Here is an 18,802-nt window from a genome sequence, read left to right on the forward strand (position 1 = left end):
ATGAAACGCGGTGGCAACGATAGCATTTTTAAAACGTACAACTAAAAATTATATTATTTAAAACACCATCAATCGTATGCATATATACGTATACGTGCATTTGGAAACTTAAGTTTGCACGATTCGATAAGCTGTTGTTCAAACAAACTTTGTGTTATTGATTACCAACATCGGTTGTATTTTGTTGAATCAAGATTTGGAATATCAAATGTTAATTCGTCTGGCCTATTTACAGTTAATAAGTTGTTTTTTATTGTCAACTATATAACTTGTACGACATATAATAAACGTTCAGCACAAAAGGTACCTATTTTATTGTTCTTTGAAATTCAAGCACGATTTACTTTAAAAGAATCATAAATTATTAAATAAGTTTTCACGTTTGACTCTTGTTTAAAATGAAAAGTTTCATATAAATGACAATTAAGTAACATATAATTTATAAACTATAGTATCGCTCGAGTTTATGAAAAATGAATCTTTTTTTTTTCATCGTAAAGCTGTTCGTAAAATTGAATGGTAGCTAATGGAATCAAAAAAGAGAAAAATTACAAAGATTGTATTAATAGTGTTATTATAATGAAGTTATATTTAGCAATATTGACTAGCTGCACATTTTTAAACCGTTTATTTATGAATATTTCATTTTAATCGTTTTTTTCAACCTCGCACTCTGATTTAACGTTATTACTACGTCTATACTAGACTAAAATTTATTTAACTAAATAATTATTTATTCTAAAAATGGTATTTCAATAAAATAAAAACGTTTAATAAAATACAGCTCGGTATAAAGTGGACAGATGTGTAAGCCATTGGTCAACTGATGATCCATATAAATTCGTTCAACTTCTTTTAGGGCAATTTTATGTTGCTCGTCGTATCATCAAGTATTATACGTGGAACCAATACAATGAAAACCCGCTGTGAAGTGTAAAAATAAAACGAGCCGTAGTTGTAAAGCGGAAGGTAATTTATCACGTTTTGAATTCGTTGTACGAATAAGACGTTACAAGACGTATCGGGACGAATATGCACCGAAGAAAACGACGACGACCGGCAGCTGAAGTATTAGCGGTAAAATAGAATAATACTAATAATAATGCTACCAAGAATCCCATTTCGAATTGTTCTGCTTTAGACGTGTTTATCGGTGTGGGTGTGTGGGTGTGGGTGTGTGGGTGTGGGTGTGTGTGTGTGTGTGTGTGTGTGTGTGTGTGTGTGTTTTTTCTTATTATCATTATTATTTACTTTGGAACAGTTTTGTATTAGTTGTTCAGTCGAACAATGACTAGGCGGAGTGCCTTTGGCTTCTCTGTTCTTTGTGGAATGCCTTCGCTGCTGGTCCCTTTGATACCATTTCAAATTGTACGTTTTCATGGAAGATGTACTGTGCACAGCTGGATCGCTGCCGGTGCGGCCGTAACCTGTCAAAAGCAAATTCGACGATTTGTAATCGTAGCGCCCACGAGCGCGTGTGCCGTCGGACGGTGACGTCCATGTGCGGTCGCGCGTGCCACGCGTGTAGTCACATAATTAACGTATAGATATTATATTATTGTTATTATTAGGTACCCAATTTTTTCGCCCTTTTCACCCTGCCCGGGGATGCCGTCGGCGACTCCGTGGTAGACGGCCGGCAAGAGATCAATATGAAAGCAGCTGCTCTGGCAGCGCTTACCCTGCTGGTGTCGTCGTCTTTAGGCTCCGACGACTGGCCGGCGCTGCTCCCGTCCTCTTGTTGTCCGTTGGCCCCCGCAGCAGCCGCCGCCGCCGCCGCCGCGGAGTCCGACGTGCCGTAATGTTTACTCGATGAAGCTTCTGCGAACATCGTCACCCGCACACGATTATTACAGATTCTATCGGTAGGCGTTGCAGTGGTGTCGGGGTAACGATAGGATCACGATCACGATGATCGCACAACCATGGTCACCCATCGGTCGCGGATCCCTCCACCGTTTCAACGACATTTCGAAATTCGATTTTTAACGTACCGAATAATAACACGTTACGAACGCGCCTCTGTTTAACATTTAACTTTTATTCGGCGGAACTCTCGAGAAACGTGACGAATTTTTTTTTGCAGAATCTGTGAAATTTTCGTCAAAAATCTTTTTTATAATTTGAAAAATCAACTTCGTATCATTATAATTTTGTAGTGACATAATTATATTTGCACCCCGGAGGTTTTAAAAGTATAGCAAAACTATTTGTCGTGGATTTTAACGTACCGAAAATGTACCAAATTACATTGTTAATTCTTTAAATCATTACCAACATTCTTATGGTTTTTCGATAAAAAGGAATAAAATAGAAATTTACCTGGTACCAGCTACTGTTTATAAGTTACATATTACTCAACATACCTAATAACATTATTGTATTATTATTATTTATTGTTTATTACTATACAATATTATGACTATTATTATTATTATTTTTTTTAGTTATAATTAGGTATGTTAATTATTATTTATTAACATTTCATTGAGTAAAAACGAGTTTTTTGTAAAAAAAAAATCATGTTCAATGAATTATTTACAAAGAACCATAAAGTTCGTTAAATTAGAAATTCTATTTTATTCAATTCACACGGTACTTCTCTCCATTATTAATATATTAAAGACACTTTTACAGCTTACCAATATAACGACGTAGATTTATTCACATAACATGTGACTCATTTACAATGAAACTATTGATGGTTTCCCTGCGGTTGTGAAACTACTTATTTCAAGTACTTAATTTCTATTTCGACACCAATAATTAATAAAGAACTTAAAATTTTATGAAAAATACCATTTGCGAAGAACATAACATTAAACAATTTATTTATGATTATCGATACGATAAATTATTGTTATATTAATAAATGTACTCACCTGAAATTGTTTGACAGAACACAGATTTATGAAACATACAGAGATGCATATAACATTTCCTTAAACTAACTAGACTTTCATCTAATCATTCTAAATTGTTGAGTCAAATGTCTTAATTTACAAATTCAACTTTTTTAGAGTAACGGTTTCAATAGAGTAACAATCTTTTTATATATGCATGTCACTTTCTCAATTTGAAAAATTTTCATGTACCACTCGATTTAATAAACTTTTTTTTTGCTACTTAATTAAGATGTTTGATAATTATTAACAAATAAAATAATACTATTTAACATGTATGAAGCCTTTTTATTATTAATTTTATTAATTTAAACTTTATTGGAAATGAGAGAAAGTAGAGGAAGAATAAGAACAAGAAGAATTTAAACTATATAATTACATGAGCATTAAATGAACAAATAGCAATATAGCGTTAAATATTTACAGTTATAGTTAACTATAATGAATACGAATGGATATGGATAGTAATTTATGTTGTATTGAATGAAGCAGAACGTTAATACCGCGGGACCCATGTAGGTAACTTTAAGTCTTAAGTTGTCTTCTACGTTAATTTTTTTCCTATGTCATAGATATTTATTAAATCAGATAATCTAAATAATAACGAACGGTTATAATAATAAAAACAAAACTATTTCTTTAAAAAAAAAATTTCACGTACCACAGGTTGGGAACCTTTGATATAAAGTATAGAAATTCCGCTTTTTTCAATAAAAAGTACCTAATACAACTTATTTATAAATTGTTTATTATTATTACAAGGTTTGCATGGTTACATTTTATATACAAAAATATTAAAAATGTTGCCTAAACTTAATTATTCTGAATAATTATAATTTTTATGACTGAATAATTAGTCATTACTTATTATCTATTATTATTTTCAATAATTAAGCGGATGGGTTTCAATTATTGTTCAAGCTTAATTTTCTTTTAAGTTTTAAGTATTTGTTTTAGAAGTTAATTAGTATTATCATTGGTCAACATAACTTACGTTTTTATGTTTTTTACAGTGAAATATAGTTTATATTAGTATGGTATCCTTTAAATATTATGTAAAGCTCTTGTATTCAAAAATTTGAGGAGAGAAGACCCTTGCAATATACTAATTTTTACGACTCAATAAATTATGTTATGCAACGTAAACATGACATTTTATATTCTTTATTAATGTAAAACGTTTTTTAAAAATATCTAAAGTGGTAGTTAAAGGATTAGTATTGATAACAAATTGTACTAATCAACAAGATAAAATTTATAATTTTTTTTTTTTTTTTTTGTACATTGCATAGATAATTTTTCATTTAAAAGCCATCGGGTGTAATAAAAATACTAGTAACAACTATAAATTATAATGTAATTAAAAATAAAATAAATTAATATTTTTCATTCGAAAAACAGTTGATTCAGCAATTGTATTAATACATCATAGGAAATTTAATTAAATATACACGCTTTAAAAATTTCCATTCATGTTTCAACGTGGGCGATTACGTACAGGTATATAATATATCCACGTACATTTGGACAACAATTGAACATCACGACGGCCTGCGTTATGAATGGAAATTTATAGTAATGAAATAATCTATGTGGGGAAAAAAACACGTTTACCTCTTTTGGCCGGAACATATAAATTCGATTCTGCCGGACGTGAAATAAAATAAACTAGAAAGTCGGGCGAAGCGATAAAGAAGGAAAGGGAGAAAACAGATCATACATCATTACCCCTACCCTCCCTATTACTTATTTATTATGATATCACGAGGAATGAACCACTATTATGCCGATCATTCACAAGTCGCCGACACCGCGTATACACGACGGTGGTGGCGATAACGAAAGACCGTGTATACGATGTATACATATATACATATAATATATATATATATATATATATAGTGGTGATTATCACTGGCCGTTGGTCGTTGAGCGTCTCCTGTTTACGTGAGAGGATTGCAAGTGTCGAACGGCACACAGCTCATGAATTAATTCACGCAGGTTTAAACGTGACGTACACAAGCACACGCGCACTGCACACGCAAAAATGTATACGATTTATGAGTGTTATTATGCGTGCGCGCTTTATTATTATATACTCTTACATTATGTGATATATAAATCTGTGTAAATGTACATTATTTATACGCGTATATATTTATTTGTTATGTTATATTCAGAGCGCGGGAAAACCAGGTGGTTTCCTTACAATGGAGTGTCTCCACTCGTTTTTCTTCCCACTCAGTCTTAGAACCCGTAGTGTATACGCAGTCTCTCATGTTTGTATACCCATCCCGGCTGGCATGCGGTCCCTGTGCCGGAGAGGAGAACTCTAACGGTAGAGTAAGAGTTATATACGTTATGCGTGGAAAGAGAAAGAGTGAAAGAGAGGGAGAGAAAGCTAGGGTAGCTCGGGTGCAAGAGAAAGTCAGGACGATGGGGTTGAAAGAGGAAGGGCGAGGGAGACAGGGACGAAGGGGCGAGGTGGAAGGAGCAGTGGGTGAGAGATACGGAGAGGATGGCGAGGGACCGCCACCCCGAATACCCCTACCGGTACCCGAAAAATCGATCGAACGCGACCTACTAGTTTGACGTGAGCACAGCAGCTTGTTCGGATATAAGTTGGTGGTCGGGAAGTGCCGAGGCCTGGAGACCGTGGACAGCCGTAGCCCGAAGCAGATGAGCGCCGAGAACACTAACAGGCCGACTACGACGCCGAGAAGCGATGAACCGCCAGCTTTGCCGTCCGAATCATCTGCGGGAGTAAAATGACACACATGTCATCTGCGAGTATTTATAATGCGCGCGCGGTCACGGGTACGTCGCGGTTGGCCGCGGACCGTGGGGGTAGACGCGCGCGTCCGCCACTCACCTTGGGCGCAAAAACTGCTCCTGGCGTTGGTAGGCCTGGACACGGTGACGATGTGGTAGCCCTGTTTGCACTTGCATATCGCGTTGTGGTCCACCTGTGCGCACACCGCGTGCTTGTCGTGCATCTGGCACGTGTCGTCTTGGAAACACTGATCCCCCAACCCTGCAATCAGACACACGAGGAAACTCGTCAGCAAACAAATCAAAGTTTTCCAGTTCGCGTGCGTTCGTCGAATCATCGTCGCAATATTCCCGCAAACTTTTCACGTCCCTTATTCCGTACACCTACACACAAACCGCTCTCCGTCACCGTCCGGTGTATCGTTTTGTGTTACTCTCGCCGTTGCTGTAGTACAATACGTTTTATTACCAAACCTTAGTATTCCGTATCACCGAAGGCCGGCGCATTTTTCAAGGAATTTTCCCTCTGCACCTCGAAACAGTCGATATACAATGAAAGGACGGGCAGTGTTTCACGTTCGCTCTGCCTGGAATTTCACCCGGTCTTTTGAAACACGAACACTGTCAACTAGGCGACTGAATGTTTTCACCAAGTTACATTCGTGTCGCCCAGTTGACTAGTGTAAAAGTAAGCGTTGCCAAACTCGGTTTAAAACGGTCGCTGAAAATCGACCGGTGGACGAAATTGCCGATCGTAGAGCGAACAAAAAAACACCGGAAACACGTAAAATCGCGTACGGATCGTACACCGGAACGACAGGATCGACGTGACGTGAGGTGCACGATAATAATTGTGCACCCTGCTCTTATCGATGGACGATGTAGATTGGACAGTGATCGTTGTTCGTGGCTGTCGGGCTCGGTTCGCGCAGCGTTTCGACTTTAATTATTAGCTTTCAAAATGCCCCTTGATCATCAGTCTATCTCGTGCAACAAACAGTCGCTGTCGCTTTGACGTGAGCAACAGTTCGGTTTTAAACTAACATTTTAAACATTTAATATATAAACGGAAACCATAATAACACGATAATAATTATCGACAATTATTGTCGTACATCGCGTATCCCATGTATCATACCGTTCCGGTGTGCTACGTACATTGTAACACGCGCCCATTATCTAACATTGCGTATGTTGTGCGTTATATAAAACGTGTACATCGAATGCTTTTCAGTATTTGTTCATTATTTATTCACTATTCGCTCTCGACGTTACGAGAGTTGAATACCAGCTAATTATCGCAACGGAAATACGCGCTACAGCGAATACGTGTATTGCCCACGCATACACATGTACTTTATTAATGATTCGGTTCAAAAACAAATTGCATTCAATTTTGATTTCCATTCAACGGGTTTTATCATAGTTTCAAACCAACATCGCGAAGGATCATTATTCCGTAACCCTTTGAAATGTGAAAACAAACACACGGAACTAAAATTATTTCGCGGAAAATGCTCTTAATAATAACGAAGTATGAATAAATAAACAAATCGTTTATTAAAAAACATTTCCAATAATCCGAAATACGGATGAAATATAAAAATATAAGAATATTTATCAAAGTTTAATATTATTTTGTAAATATATCAAGTTTACGTATTCGTTAATATTAGCGTTCAGATCTTTATTATTGAACACGAAACATTTAACTACATGATAATTATTAATGATGACACCTTTTTATTTTTTTTTTTTTTAATGCCAAAGTTTTCATAAGAAACTAATAAACTCGAAAATTATTAAATAAACAATATAATTATTATTTATTTGTAAGTGTCGTATGATACTCCTTTTTAAAAATTATCAATTCTACGAATGTGATGTTATATTAAACGATTAATATTTGAAGTATAATAAGTATTACATCGAAACAGACATGTAACGAGATATTTTTGTCTTTGACTTCACATAACATATTATAAATATAATGAAAATCGTAATTTGTTTTATTGATGTTGATGAAAGCTATAAATTAAAATTTTATTATGATATATCCATAATAACGAAGTATATTTTTTTAAAAGTGTTGATGTAAAAAAAATACCGTGATCTGGAGAAAATAAAAAACGAGTCCTGATTTAGCTTAGCAATAATTTATAACACTCTCATTCAGCCAAAATAAAAAATATTAATCATCTTCGGAAACAACAAATTGTTTTTAAACTTGATTAATTTGAATTGTATGTTTCTCAACTAACATAGCAAACTCTTCGTTTCCATCTGAAGGTACGTAAATCACGTTACTACTTTCATCGTATAATTTACTTTTCGCAACAGATAAAATGTATGAGTGGTTTTCGTATTTCCGTGCGAATGCAAATCAACAAGGATCTAAGAAATTATATTAAATAATTCTTTAATGATTTCAACCGAATATACGTATATACTATATTATATACTATGATTGAAAACAGAAATTAAATTTTCCATTTATACATTTTGTTTTTAACTCGCACACTATTATATAATAATATGCTGAATAATTCACTCAAATTGTATCATATTATATACACTGGTATAATACAATATAATTAAACTTGAAGTCGGTAAACACCTATCAGCACCTACGCATTTCAATTGATTGGTTATCCATAGTATTCAATATTATACTGTGTAAACTTAACTTGCTGTATACGTACAAAGAATATTTTGAAATATATTAATATTCTTTTATGTACATAACCGATTTATTTACCATGGTAAAATTATCATATTTAATACAACCAATTAACCAATTATGTAAATTATAAGCAATATGTCATACATTGTATTTACTATTACAATCAAATGGGGTAAATAATCAGTAATGAAACAATAGTGCAATATTAATAATATCATATATTATTATATGAACAATTATTATAGAACTTTAAATGAAAAATTAAGTAAATAGTATTAATTATTAAGTTACTGTTTACTGTTTAATTATTACAATAGTTGATTATACAATGGGGACGTACGAAAGCCATTCAAACACGGATAAAAGTATCATCAAAGATGACGTACACACGCGTGTATCAAAATCGCCTACATTAACGCCTTGTTCAAAACTAACCTTGAGATAAACAACTCGCAACGGTGTAATCTACGGTAATAGACATCTGAGGAAGTATAAATTATATTAGAATTCGGTGATATGTTTACCAATTTTTTTTAAATTTTTTAGAAATAGTATAAAGCTTTGATTTTGTTGGTTATTCGGTTCCAGTTCAGGATCGAAGTTATGAGAAATCATGTAAATATTACGATGTTTTGCATAACCCCTGCAAGCCTGAAATTATGTGTTTGATTGAGAAGGTGGTTCTACTGGTTTGACTAATAGAAGGGAGATCTTCCCGAAACATCAAAAAGCCATGCGTAGTTGTTGTGTGTATTATTCGTTACCAGTTTATAACTATTTATTTTTTCCTATTGAGATTTAGTTTTATCCATATATATATACGTAAAGTGAAATAACGCAAAACCATATTGTAGTCGCGGCAGTATACAGATTAAACAGTACATGTACCAGTTGACTTTTCCAAATCGATTTTCTAACAATTTTATTTTCATATCCTCTGGTTCTCGTCTTACTAAACTTGTAAAAATACAATATATATATTTATATAAACTCAGGTCACATTGATTGCTCACAAATACTGCAGTCAGGGTAGATATTTGGTGGTTTTTATTTTTATTTACATCCATCCAATAAAAATAAAAAGAACCAACACACGCACATGAACATAAACTTTTAGGTTTGTACACGTGAAATGAAAATTAAACCTTAGTTTTTAAGGGTTGTTTTTCAATCTTACTCGAAAGAATAACAATAATAATAACATTCCGTTTAAGCCGCCGTCATGATATGCGTTCAGATGTAGAATCCGGAGCCAAATGATCACTATCTTAGCGGTTCTAAAACTATGCTTTACGAGAGTATTCTAGGGACTCTGTGAATAATTCTGGGTTGAATTAAATGCAGACACAATTAATAGGTAGTTAAATTGTTTGTGAGCAGATACGCGCATTAAGTTTTTTTTTCATCAAATCTAATATTCAATATAGGTCTTACTTTTCTATATGAATACAAAAATACGTGTTCACGGAAAATTTTAAGCGGTCATTAAAAATCCAACCTTATTTTTACATGAATACGTGAAATTAGAAGCACTAATATAAGAGTACTGTACGTGGTAGTACTTCGTATAATTAAATAAAAACAATATAATTATTCAAATTAAAACTTATAAACATAAGTTACTCATATATATTTATAATTTTATTTTTATAAATTACTATGTTCTATTTTGTATTTATACGGCAAATGAATCATAAAGAAATTAATTACTTAAAATGTATACATAATTTTTTACGGCTTGTGGTTCAAAATTTGCATTTACGGATTTTCTTATTAGTATCACAAAGGCTACTCGAACAAAAAAGTGTGAAAGCCATTGCACTATATAATTTGCTTATGAATACTGCACGTGTTTACGTGCTCGCGTTCGGTATTCACTTTCAGAAACAAAAAAAGAATATCCGTTTTAGTCGCAAAATCCATTAAGAGCAAATAATTAGTTAAATCATCGCCGTCTTAAATTTGTTATCGATACAATCTAAGTACTGCGCGTTAGCTGTATCGTAATAATTAATCAGTTCCGAACGTCGAATTTCTGGGTACCTTTGAAGCTAGTGATTTAGAAGTTTTGAACCTTTTTTCTTCAAAGGAGAGGGTCAAGACCCGAGAAACCTTTTTCTCTCTGAAAATATGCTACTGAATATAACACAATATTAAATAAAAAATTATAGTTTTGTTTATTTAGTTATTTAAACATTATAATTTATCAAATATACCTGCATGTTTTAAGATAGAAACCAAAAGGATTGTAGGCACACCCCTCCATATACAAGTCTTCACATACATACGATATACACATACGGTTTCGTATTAAAAATTCATTGTCAGGTATATTTATAGTCAATAAAATCGCGACTAAATATGAAAATATAGTGGAAGGAATATATTAAAAAAAAAGTCATTATACATAGACAACATTTATTTTAATAAGAAAGATTATTTAAAAAGATATAATTAGAAATGTAAATGTTTTAGTTATTATTATTTATCATAATCTAAAATTGATTGATGCAAGATATTATTTTTAAAATCGATTAATACATTTAAAATATGAACAAAATTATTAATCATACATAAATATATTAATATAAATATAAATATTATATTTACATTTATAATGATAATTATTTTGTATGTGGAATTTTTCTAGTGTTTTCTAATATTTTAATTTTAAAAAAGTTACACACACAATGAAACAAAGAAAAATAATATCTTATGTTAATACTCTTTAGATAATAATAAATTATAATAACCGAAGTACTTATATTTCTTATAATAACTATGTTTAATAAGAATTAATTTTAAATAATCACTCCTATTAAAATAAATTATCTCTATGTAATACAACTAATTTTTCTCAACGTATTCTTTCCTTTATACTGTTGTACTTAACAAATATAATAACTCTCCAGTCCAAGCATTTATTTATTATTAATTATTTATATATATATATATATATATATATATATATATATATATATATTTGTTTATTTATTTATATACTGAATATTAATTATTATTTTAAAGAGCAATTTCAAAACATGTTTTAAAGATACAAAATTAATTATGAGTAATTTTATACACTTTAAAGGAAAATCATCCCATTAGCTTTAGATGTAAGAACAAAATATAATGATATATTTTTATGATTAAATATAATAACCATAGAATAAATAAGTAATAAAAAAAACAGATCTTAGATGATCAAATAAAATGAAACTATACCAAATAATACAACAGAAATTTCATTCAAACTAAACATAACAATATTATATTCATAGATAAAACAACAATTTTCTTGTTTGTATTCTATATTGTTTAGAATCCATTTTCCACTTTCATTCCTTACAGTCCCGATGCCAAACGAGAATGTCTTTGGTGCTACGTTATTTCGTAAAAATTCCACCATATGCAACCATGTACAGCGACAGCCGAGAGATAAATACGTTTATCAATATTGAAATCGTAAAGATATCGAAATAATTTCTACTGGGTTAACGGAGTTCATATTCTATCAGCAAGTGAATTATGCACACCATAACTACTTGTATAAGTTGTCAGAGGTGTTTTCATTTACGAATCGTAAGAATAACTGTTGCGTCCAGTGTCGTAGCTAGGTAGGAAAGGGCTGCGGCGCAGTAAAAATAATTGAATTTCTCTCTAATATTATCTTAATATGAAAATTCAAAATATACACGTCATATAGTTATTTCGTGTGAATACTTACCATGAAACGATAAGCGAAGTTAGTTAACGGATAATTAATAACTATACGAAGTAAAAAGGAAATCCAGTTTTATATTATAAAAAAGTATTGCATATTTCATGAATTATAATTCTACTTAAAACCTCGATTGTAACTAAAATTGATTTTGAATAAATAATTCCCACCTACTATTTTATTTTAATATTTAATAATTACTGTTCTTAATATTTTTTAGTTAATATTTTCAATATTCTATATTAAATGTTATTATTTTCCATCTAGTTCTTAATAACATTATATACACTCTTTTCCCTGATAGTCGTTAATAAATAAATTTTAAAATTATAAAACTACAACTAATAATTTAGGAATTAAATTTATTAACATTTTCAATGATTTAAAGGAAGTTTAGTCTCAGAATTGTCCAAGGATTCCAAGATCCTCTGTGCTCTGGGACCCTGGGACACTACCTCGCTTTGCCTAATGGTAGGTTAGGTTAGCCAATACTTGCATCAAACACTATTCTAATCATGGATCACTCTCATTCGAAGCGTTAACCATTTTCCAATCAGAACAGCATACACAAATGATAGGTACATCAATAAAATATGTTCAACTGTTTCTGTAATATTCTGTTGATTACATATATATGTTCATTGATTAATAAAAATAAATAAAAAAAGTTCTTCGTTTATAATTTTTAACTTTTCATAGTAACGATATTTTCTTGACTTAAAAATATTTATCATTTCAAGTAAAAATTATAAATTTATGATTATTTTATATTTGACGAAAACCATTTGTACAGTATATTTTATTATATTATAATTATAGTCCCATTTTATAAGTAGATAGTGTATATTTATTTATTTAAAGTTATGACACCCCAAAGGGGTAATAATTACAGCATTATAGTCCACAAAATATTATATTTACAGTATAGATATAAATATTAAATGTTTAAAAATAAATAAAAATGACATAAACATATATATATATATATATATATATTTATTTATTTATAATAAAATTAACTATTATTTAATATTATATTTTTTAATTTAAAATGCGAACCGAAATAAAAATCAAAGTTCGGTACATTGTTACAAGTAACTATAGGCGATACTCTGGACTATTTTTAGTTATATTTGTCAAGTATTTTTGAGACAAAGTAGGGGTGATTATTTCTTGTATTGAAAGTTTTAATTTAAAATTATATTCGCCTTTGGAATTCGGTGCAGGATAGTTTAACATTTGTTAATTTATAAACAAAAATTACATCATTGTATAACATTGTAGAATCCAGTGATTCTAGATAATGATGGTATTATGGATTCACGATATTATAGGAATCATATACACATTTACAGTTACCACAAACAATGTCGGTGTGTCATCGAATTATTTTTACATTTCAACGTTTCGTCGGTTTCTATTCAAATTCAATTTACCATTCAAATCGTAATCATACCGCCTGGCAGATTAATTTTATTAATTAATTGCTCCCGATATTAATTCTATTTTTGTTTCGGTATTCAAATTGTATGACCTCAAATGGTTATGTAAGATTATCAACAATACTTATTTCGTCGTTTATTCATCAATTACTAAATAATTGGTAAAATTATTTCAATACACAGCTTATTGTTCTGATGAGAGAAGTGTAAAATTAATGATGTTTTTATTTGATCAAATAATAAAATTATTCAAATAGCACGTTCTACAGTTTATACGAATGCAAAATACATTTTTATGATGAATAAATTCATTGGGTTTCCCGCAAAATTGAGATACATTATGAATGCCAAAATAATAATATAATTAGTAAGGTTACCTTTATACGTATGACAATAATTATATAAAAATTGGTGAGAAATTCAGAAAATAATTTTTACTTAGTCTTCTTCTCCGTCGCTTTTCTCCTAACTATTTGGAGCCGACCAACTTTATTCTAAACCTCCACTAGTCTCGGTTTCCTACATACCCTACGCACACATCATCATAATTATATCATATTTATTTGTATCTAACCATACCTTTTTTAGTCTTCCTCTTCCTCTTTTTCCTTTAACATGAATTTTCATAACCACTCTCACTGCATTTGTTTCCTCTCATTTCATCATTATGCCCAAACCATCTCAGTCTATTTTCTCTCATTTTTTCCATTATCGACGCTAAACAAATAGTACCTCTCATATATTCGTTCCTTATTCTATCTTCGTTTTTTTATTTAATTACTAGATTGTAACAGTATTAAAAAAAAAAAATTAAGTAATTTTTTTTTTTATAGATAACAATTACCTTATATATGTTATATAATGTTATAAAATAAACTATAACGAAATAATCATTTAGAAAACTTTTATTGATTAACAATTTAATATGAAAGTTAGTTATATAGAGTCCAATAATATCACAATTTTTATTAACGTCAAAAATATTTGAATGTAAACAAATTTGTTCAATGGACGAATTTAAAAATTGTGTTTTAGGAATTTGGAGTGTCGATGTGTATTGAATACTATACTTGCTCTAAGTGTCAGTGGTTCAGTAAGGTAATGAAATTACTTACCAATAAAACATTATAGACGCAATAGTGATAATTATAATAACGGAATACTAACAGTCACTATCACTGACTCATGGTCTGTGAATTTCTCCGTGTTAATTTAAAAGAAATTTAAACAACAATTACAAACAATTGATAAATTTATTAATTGGGTGACATATAAATAGGTACATTGAATATATATATATATTATATAATATAAATAATCGTTAAATCATACACACACATATAATTTCAATATAATTATAAACGATTGTTGTAATTTTGAAATGTATTTCCAATATATGTCTTCACGGTTTACTTAAAACACGACTTGGTAAAAATGTATTTAATTCTAAATAACACTTAACTTTTAAGTATTATTATTAATTTTATACAGTATTATTGATAACATATTAATATAAAATGCTAACAATTTGTATAATAATATTAGTTTCAACTTCGATAGTAGCAGTATAACTATCATTTTGAAATCAAAAAAGTTGCCGTCAACTTTCAAACACAATTGAGAATTTATCTTCTATAGGGAATTCAACATATTAATAATAGTTATATATTTGTTGAAATGTGTATCATAATTTTATGATATATATATAGTTTGCTTTCATTTTTCTATCGAGAGCATGATAAATTTAACAAAGTATAAAGTAAGTCGAACGAACGAATGGTCCTACTTTAAATTGTTAAGACATTACATTTACATCGTACAACATAAAACTCTTAAAATACTATTAATTCCAATGCAGTTTTTGACAAGTTTTTGGACTATTTTACCTATCATTAATATTCAAAATATTTTTAAGGATAAGGGATTAAAATATCAAAGTTCTTGGACAGGGTTCTTTGAAAGTTTGTATTTTATAAAATCTGTAGCGACTTTAATTTTCCAAAGATATTTTAAAGCACTTAGTTTCTTGGTATTGCAGTTTTTACTCCCTTAAATTATTAATTAAATATAAAAAACTTTATTTTTTTAAGTTTTATAAAATAGTTTATTAAGTATATTCTTTACTTACTCATTTTAATTTTTATAAAACTATTAAGTTTATTCCTAAACACACAATTACATGTACAAATACAAATACATGCACATAATATGGTAAAACTACCCGTATTATGTTAGTTTTTTTAAATTTTTTTTTGTTTTATGAAAAAATCATTGAAAAATTAAAATAAATGTGTATTTACTTTATGAAATTTTCAAAATACATTGAATCTCAAAATCATTGAAATCATACGAGTAATAATTGAGCGATCTATTTTTCTAATAATTTACGATTTTTAATTATATAAATCAAAAACAAAAAATAAAATAATGAGAGTTTACTAAATGCTTGTTATTAATAAAAAAAAAACAGAAAGTATGCTAAATTTCGATGCGATTTATTCTCAATAATATAAAACCTTATGTTATAGAATAATCATCCTCTTTGTAAACATATTAAAATGTATTTTGGTACAACATACACTTATAAGAGATTATATCAAAAATGTTCTGAAATTTTTAAGTTAATGTTTAAACTAGGGATGGGCATAAAATTCAAAGATGTGAATTATCCGAATATCTAGATATTCAAATCCGGATTTGAAATAAATTCTTATCCGGATTTGCCGATGTATCTGAATTATCCAGATTTATGAATTTTAATTTTATATAACTTAAAATTATTTTTAATTTCTAGTAAAATAAATTATTTCATATTATTATAACAACTAATTAATATTTTATTTTATGAATTTCAGTATACTTATAATGATTTTAACAATTTTTATAACTTATTGTTGGTTACCAAAATAAAAATATATTGAATTATTGAATATATTTTATATCTTTATCACTTACAGTGATAACATGGCTGAATATTAAATTACCTTATTTTAACTGCATAATTTTTTAATGGTTTTGGAATAAACATTTCTGAAGACAAGTTAAATTTATAGATATTACAATCCAACATAAGAATTATGCAAGAATAATTGTTATCGAATTATTTACTCGGAAAATTTTCTAAAAATTATCAAATAAAAATTTGAGTAATTGAACAGCAAATTTGAATCGAATACTCCGGATAATTCATGAAATCTGAATTACCTAAATCCGAATAATTCGGTTTGTCAAAATCCGGATATGCCCATAATTAGTTTAAACATACGTTGTTATTAAAATTTCCGTTGACATATAGGTAGAAAATTCCTACCTACTAGGAATAAGAACCAAACAAAAATAAAATAATAAAGAGTATTAATAATAGTTCTAAAAGTATTTTTTTTTTTTTTAACTACATTGTAATAAAAATATACCGCATAGCTATTTATTACCTGATGTTTTAAAAACAAACAAGCAACCTATCATTTTTCATTACCTATATGCATTTTCGAATATAAATATATTTTGTATGTACGTTAGGCAATTAAACAATATAATGGAGATACTTTATAAAAAATATAATTGTCCATATTGCAAACTATTTTGCAAACGATTACTTATATTCCGTATAAAGCCAATCAATTTAAATATGTTCACTGTATGGATTAATTTTACAATAAAATAAATGTGATGGGCAATTTTTTATTGTTAAATTAGTAGTAAATTAAATTTGAGAAGAACTATCAAATTCTATGGATCAGTATTGTTAGTTTTCGGTATCTGAATTGAGCTTAAAATAACTATGATAAAAAACTGCTTACGCGTTCGCTGAATGTATAATATCACATCAGCAACTTTTTTTTTTTGCCACTTACTTGCAATCGTTCTAAATATCAATGTCAATAATATTCAATGAATTACCACAATTTAGTATAATATTTTAGATTTATTCAACGATTCAACTATTATACATAGTTTTAGTAAAATTGATAATCTGGATAGAAACCATGTTCGAAAATTTAAGAATATAAATAATAATAAAAAAATTAAATTAAACTGTAAGACTACTAGTCAAGTATGATTCTAAATAATTATTCAACGTTAATTAATGAAATCCTATCGTAGAAATCATCAAAATTAAAAATACGAATGGTTCCACAAACTGGTAAACCTATTATTAATTAGGATATTGATGATTTAGCTATAAAAATACACCATAAAAACCATAAAATCTTATGGGGAATGTCAAATGCGTTTAATTGACTACATAATTAAAAAGAAATATTTATACCTCATTATGAGATTTTCCAAATCCTATGATAATTAATTTATTCAGTTTATTCGGCTTTGCTGGTTCGTTTATTCTTCTTAATTAATCTTTCATTTATTCATCACGTTGCTGTATAGTAAACTCAGTCCATCTATAAACTGTATTCTCACCCTAATTATAAATATTATTTTCTTTAAAGACTCCGTCTTTTACATATTTTTTGTAAAAGTTTGTATATCAGAAATATCTGTCGCCTTTAAATTCAAAAAGTTTCTTTTTTTTAAATCCAACCTTTGCTTTTATTTATTATAATTTATAAACATTGAAGATGTATACTGCAGGCACTATTCATGAATGTGTATTGATTTTCGTATAATATATATAATATGCACTCTCATAAATTATTAAAATTTTTTTTATAAAATTCACAGTATACTATAATGTATGTGCGTGCGCGCGCGCGCGCGCGTGTGTGTATATGCGTGTGTGTGTGTGTGTGTGTGTGTGTGTGTGTGTGTGTGTGTGTGTGTGTGTGTGTGATTTTTAAAATGGTGTTCCATACAAAACATACAAAGCCCAAATTCTAGTTAAAAAGAATTTTGCAAACTATAGGATAATTGTATAGTTATTATTCTTACAATACTGGATTTCATATACATTTTAAAGGAAAAAATGTTATATTTATTTATTTTTAACGTTGTAGCTTATAAAATATTAAACGATAGTTCACAATAGTTTATACACCATTTCATATTTGAAAAATAATTGTTCTAAACCAGTGTTTATAAACCTTTTATGAATAGCGGCTCTCTTTTCTTTTTTTATTATATGGGGACCTCTTCAAAATCGTTATATTTATATACGTCTTCGAAATAAAATATATTATACGTATCAGTTATTTACTTTTTACTCTTATGTACGTTTAAATCATAAATTGTGTAATAATTGTCGGCATCATTTTCCATTATTTTTACGCCTCGTCGATTATCACAGATGACTTCTATAGGTGTTACGAAATACAAGATGAAGACC

General features: G+C 29.4%; 1 protein-coding gene across 2 annotated transcripts in view; it reads right to left on the bottom strand.

Moving 5' to 3' along the window:
- LOC112681998 overlaps positions 1-18,802 on the bottom strand; it is a 30,630-nt gene that overhangs the window by 844 nt on the left and 10,984 nt on the right. For both annotated transcript variants that reach the window (XM_025552425.1, XM_025552426.1), the window contains exons 2-5: positions 5,776-5,937; positions 5,488-5,658; positions 1,576-1,821; positions 1,252-1,427 (exon numbers count right to left, since the gene is read on the bottom strand). In XM_025552425.1, coding sequence (XP_025408210.1) covers positions 1,252-1,427; positions 1,576-1,821; positions 5,488-5,658; positions 5,776-5,937 — 755 coding nt within the window. The remainder of the gene's footprint in view (positions 1-1,251; positions 1,428-1,575; positions 1,822-5,487; positions 5,659-5,775; positions 5,938-18,802) is intronic.

This window comes from Sipha flava, unplaced genomic scaffold, assembly GCF_003268045.1.
Source record: "Sipha flava isolate LNK unplaced genomic scaffold, YSA_version1 1_pilon_pilon, whole genome shotgun sequence".
In the NCBI taxonomy this organism is placed as follows: Eukaryota; Metazoa; Arthropoda; class Insecta; order Hemiptera; family Aphididae; genus Sipha; species Sipha flava.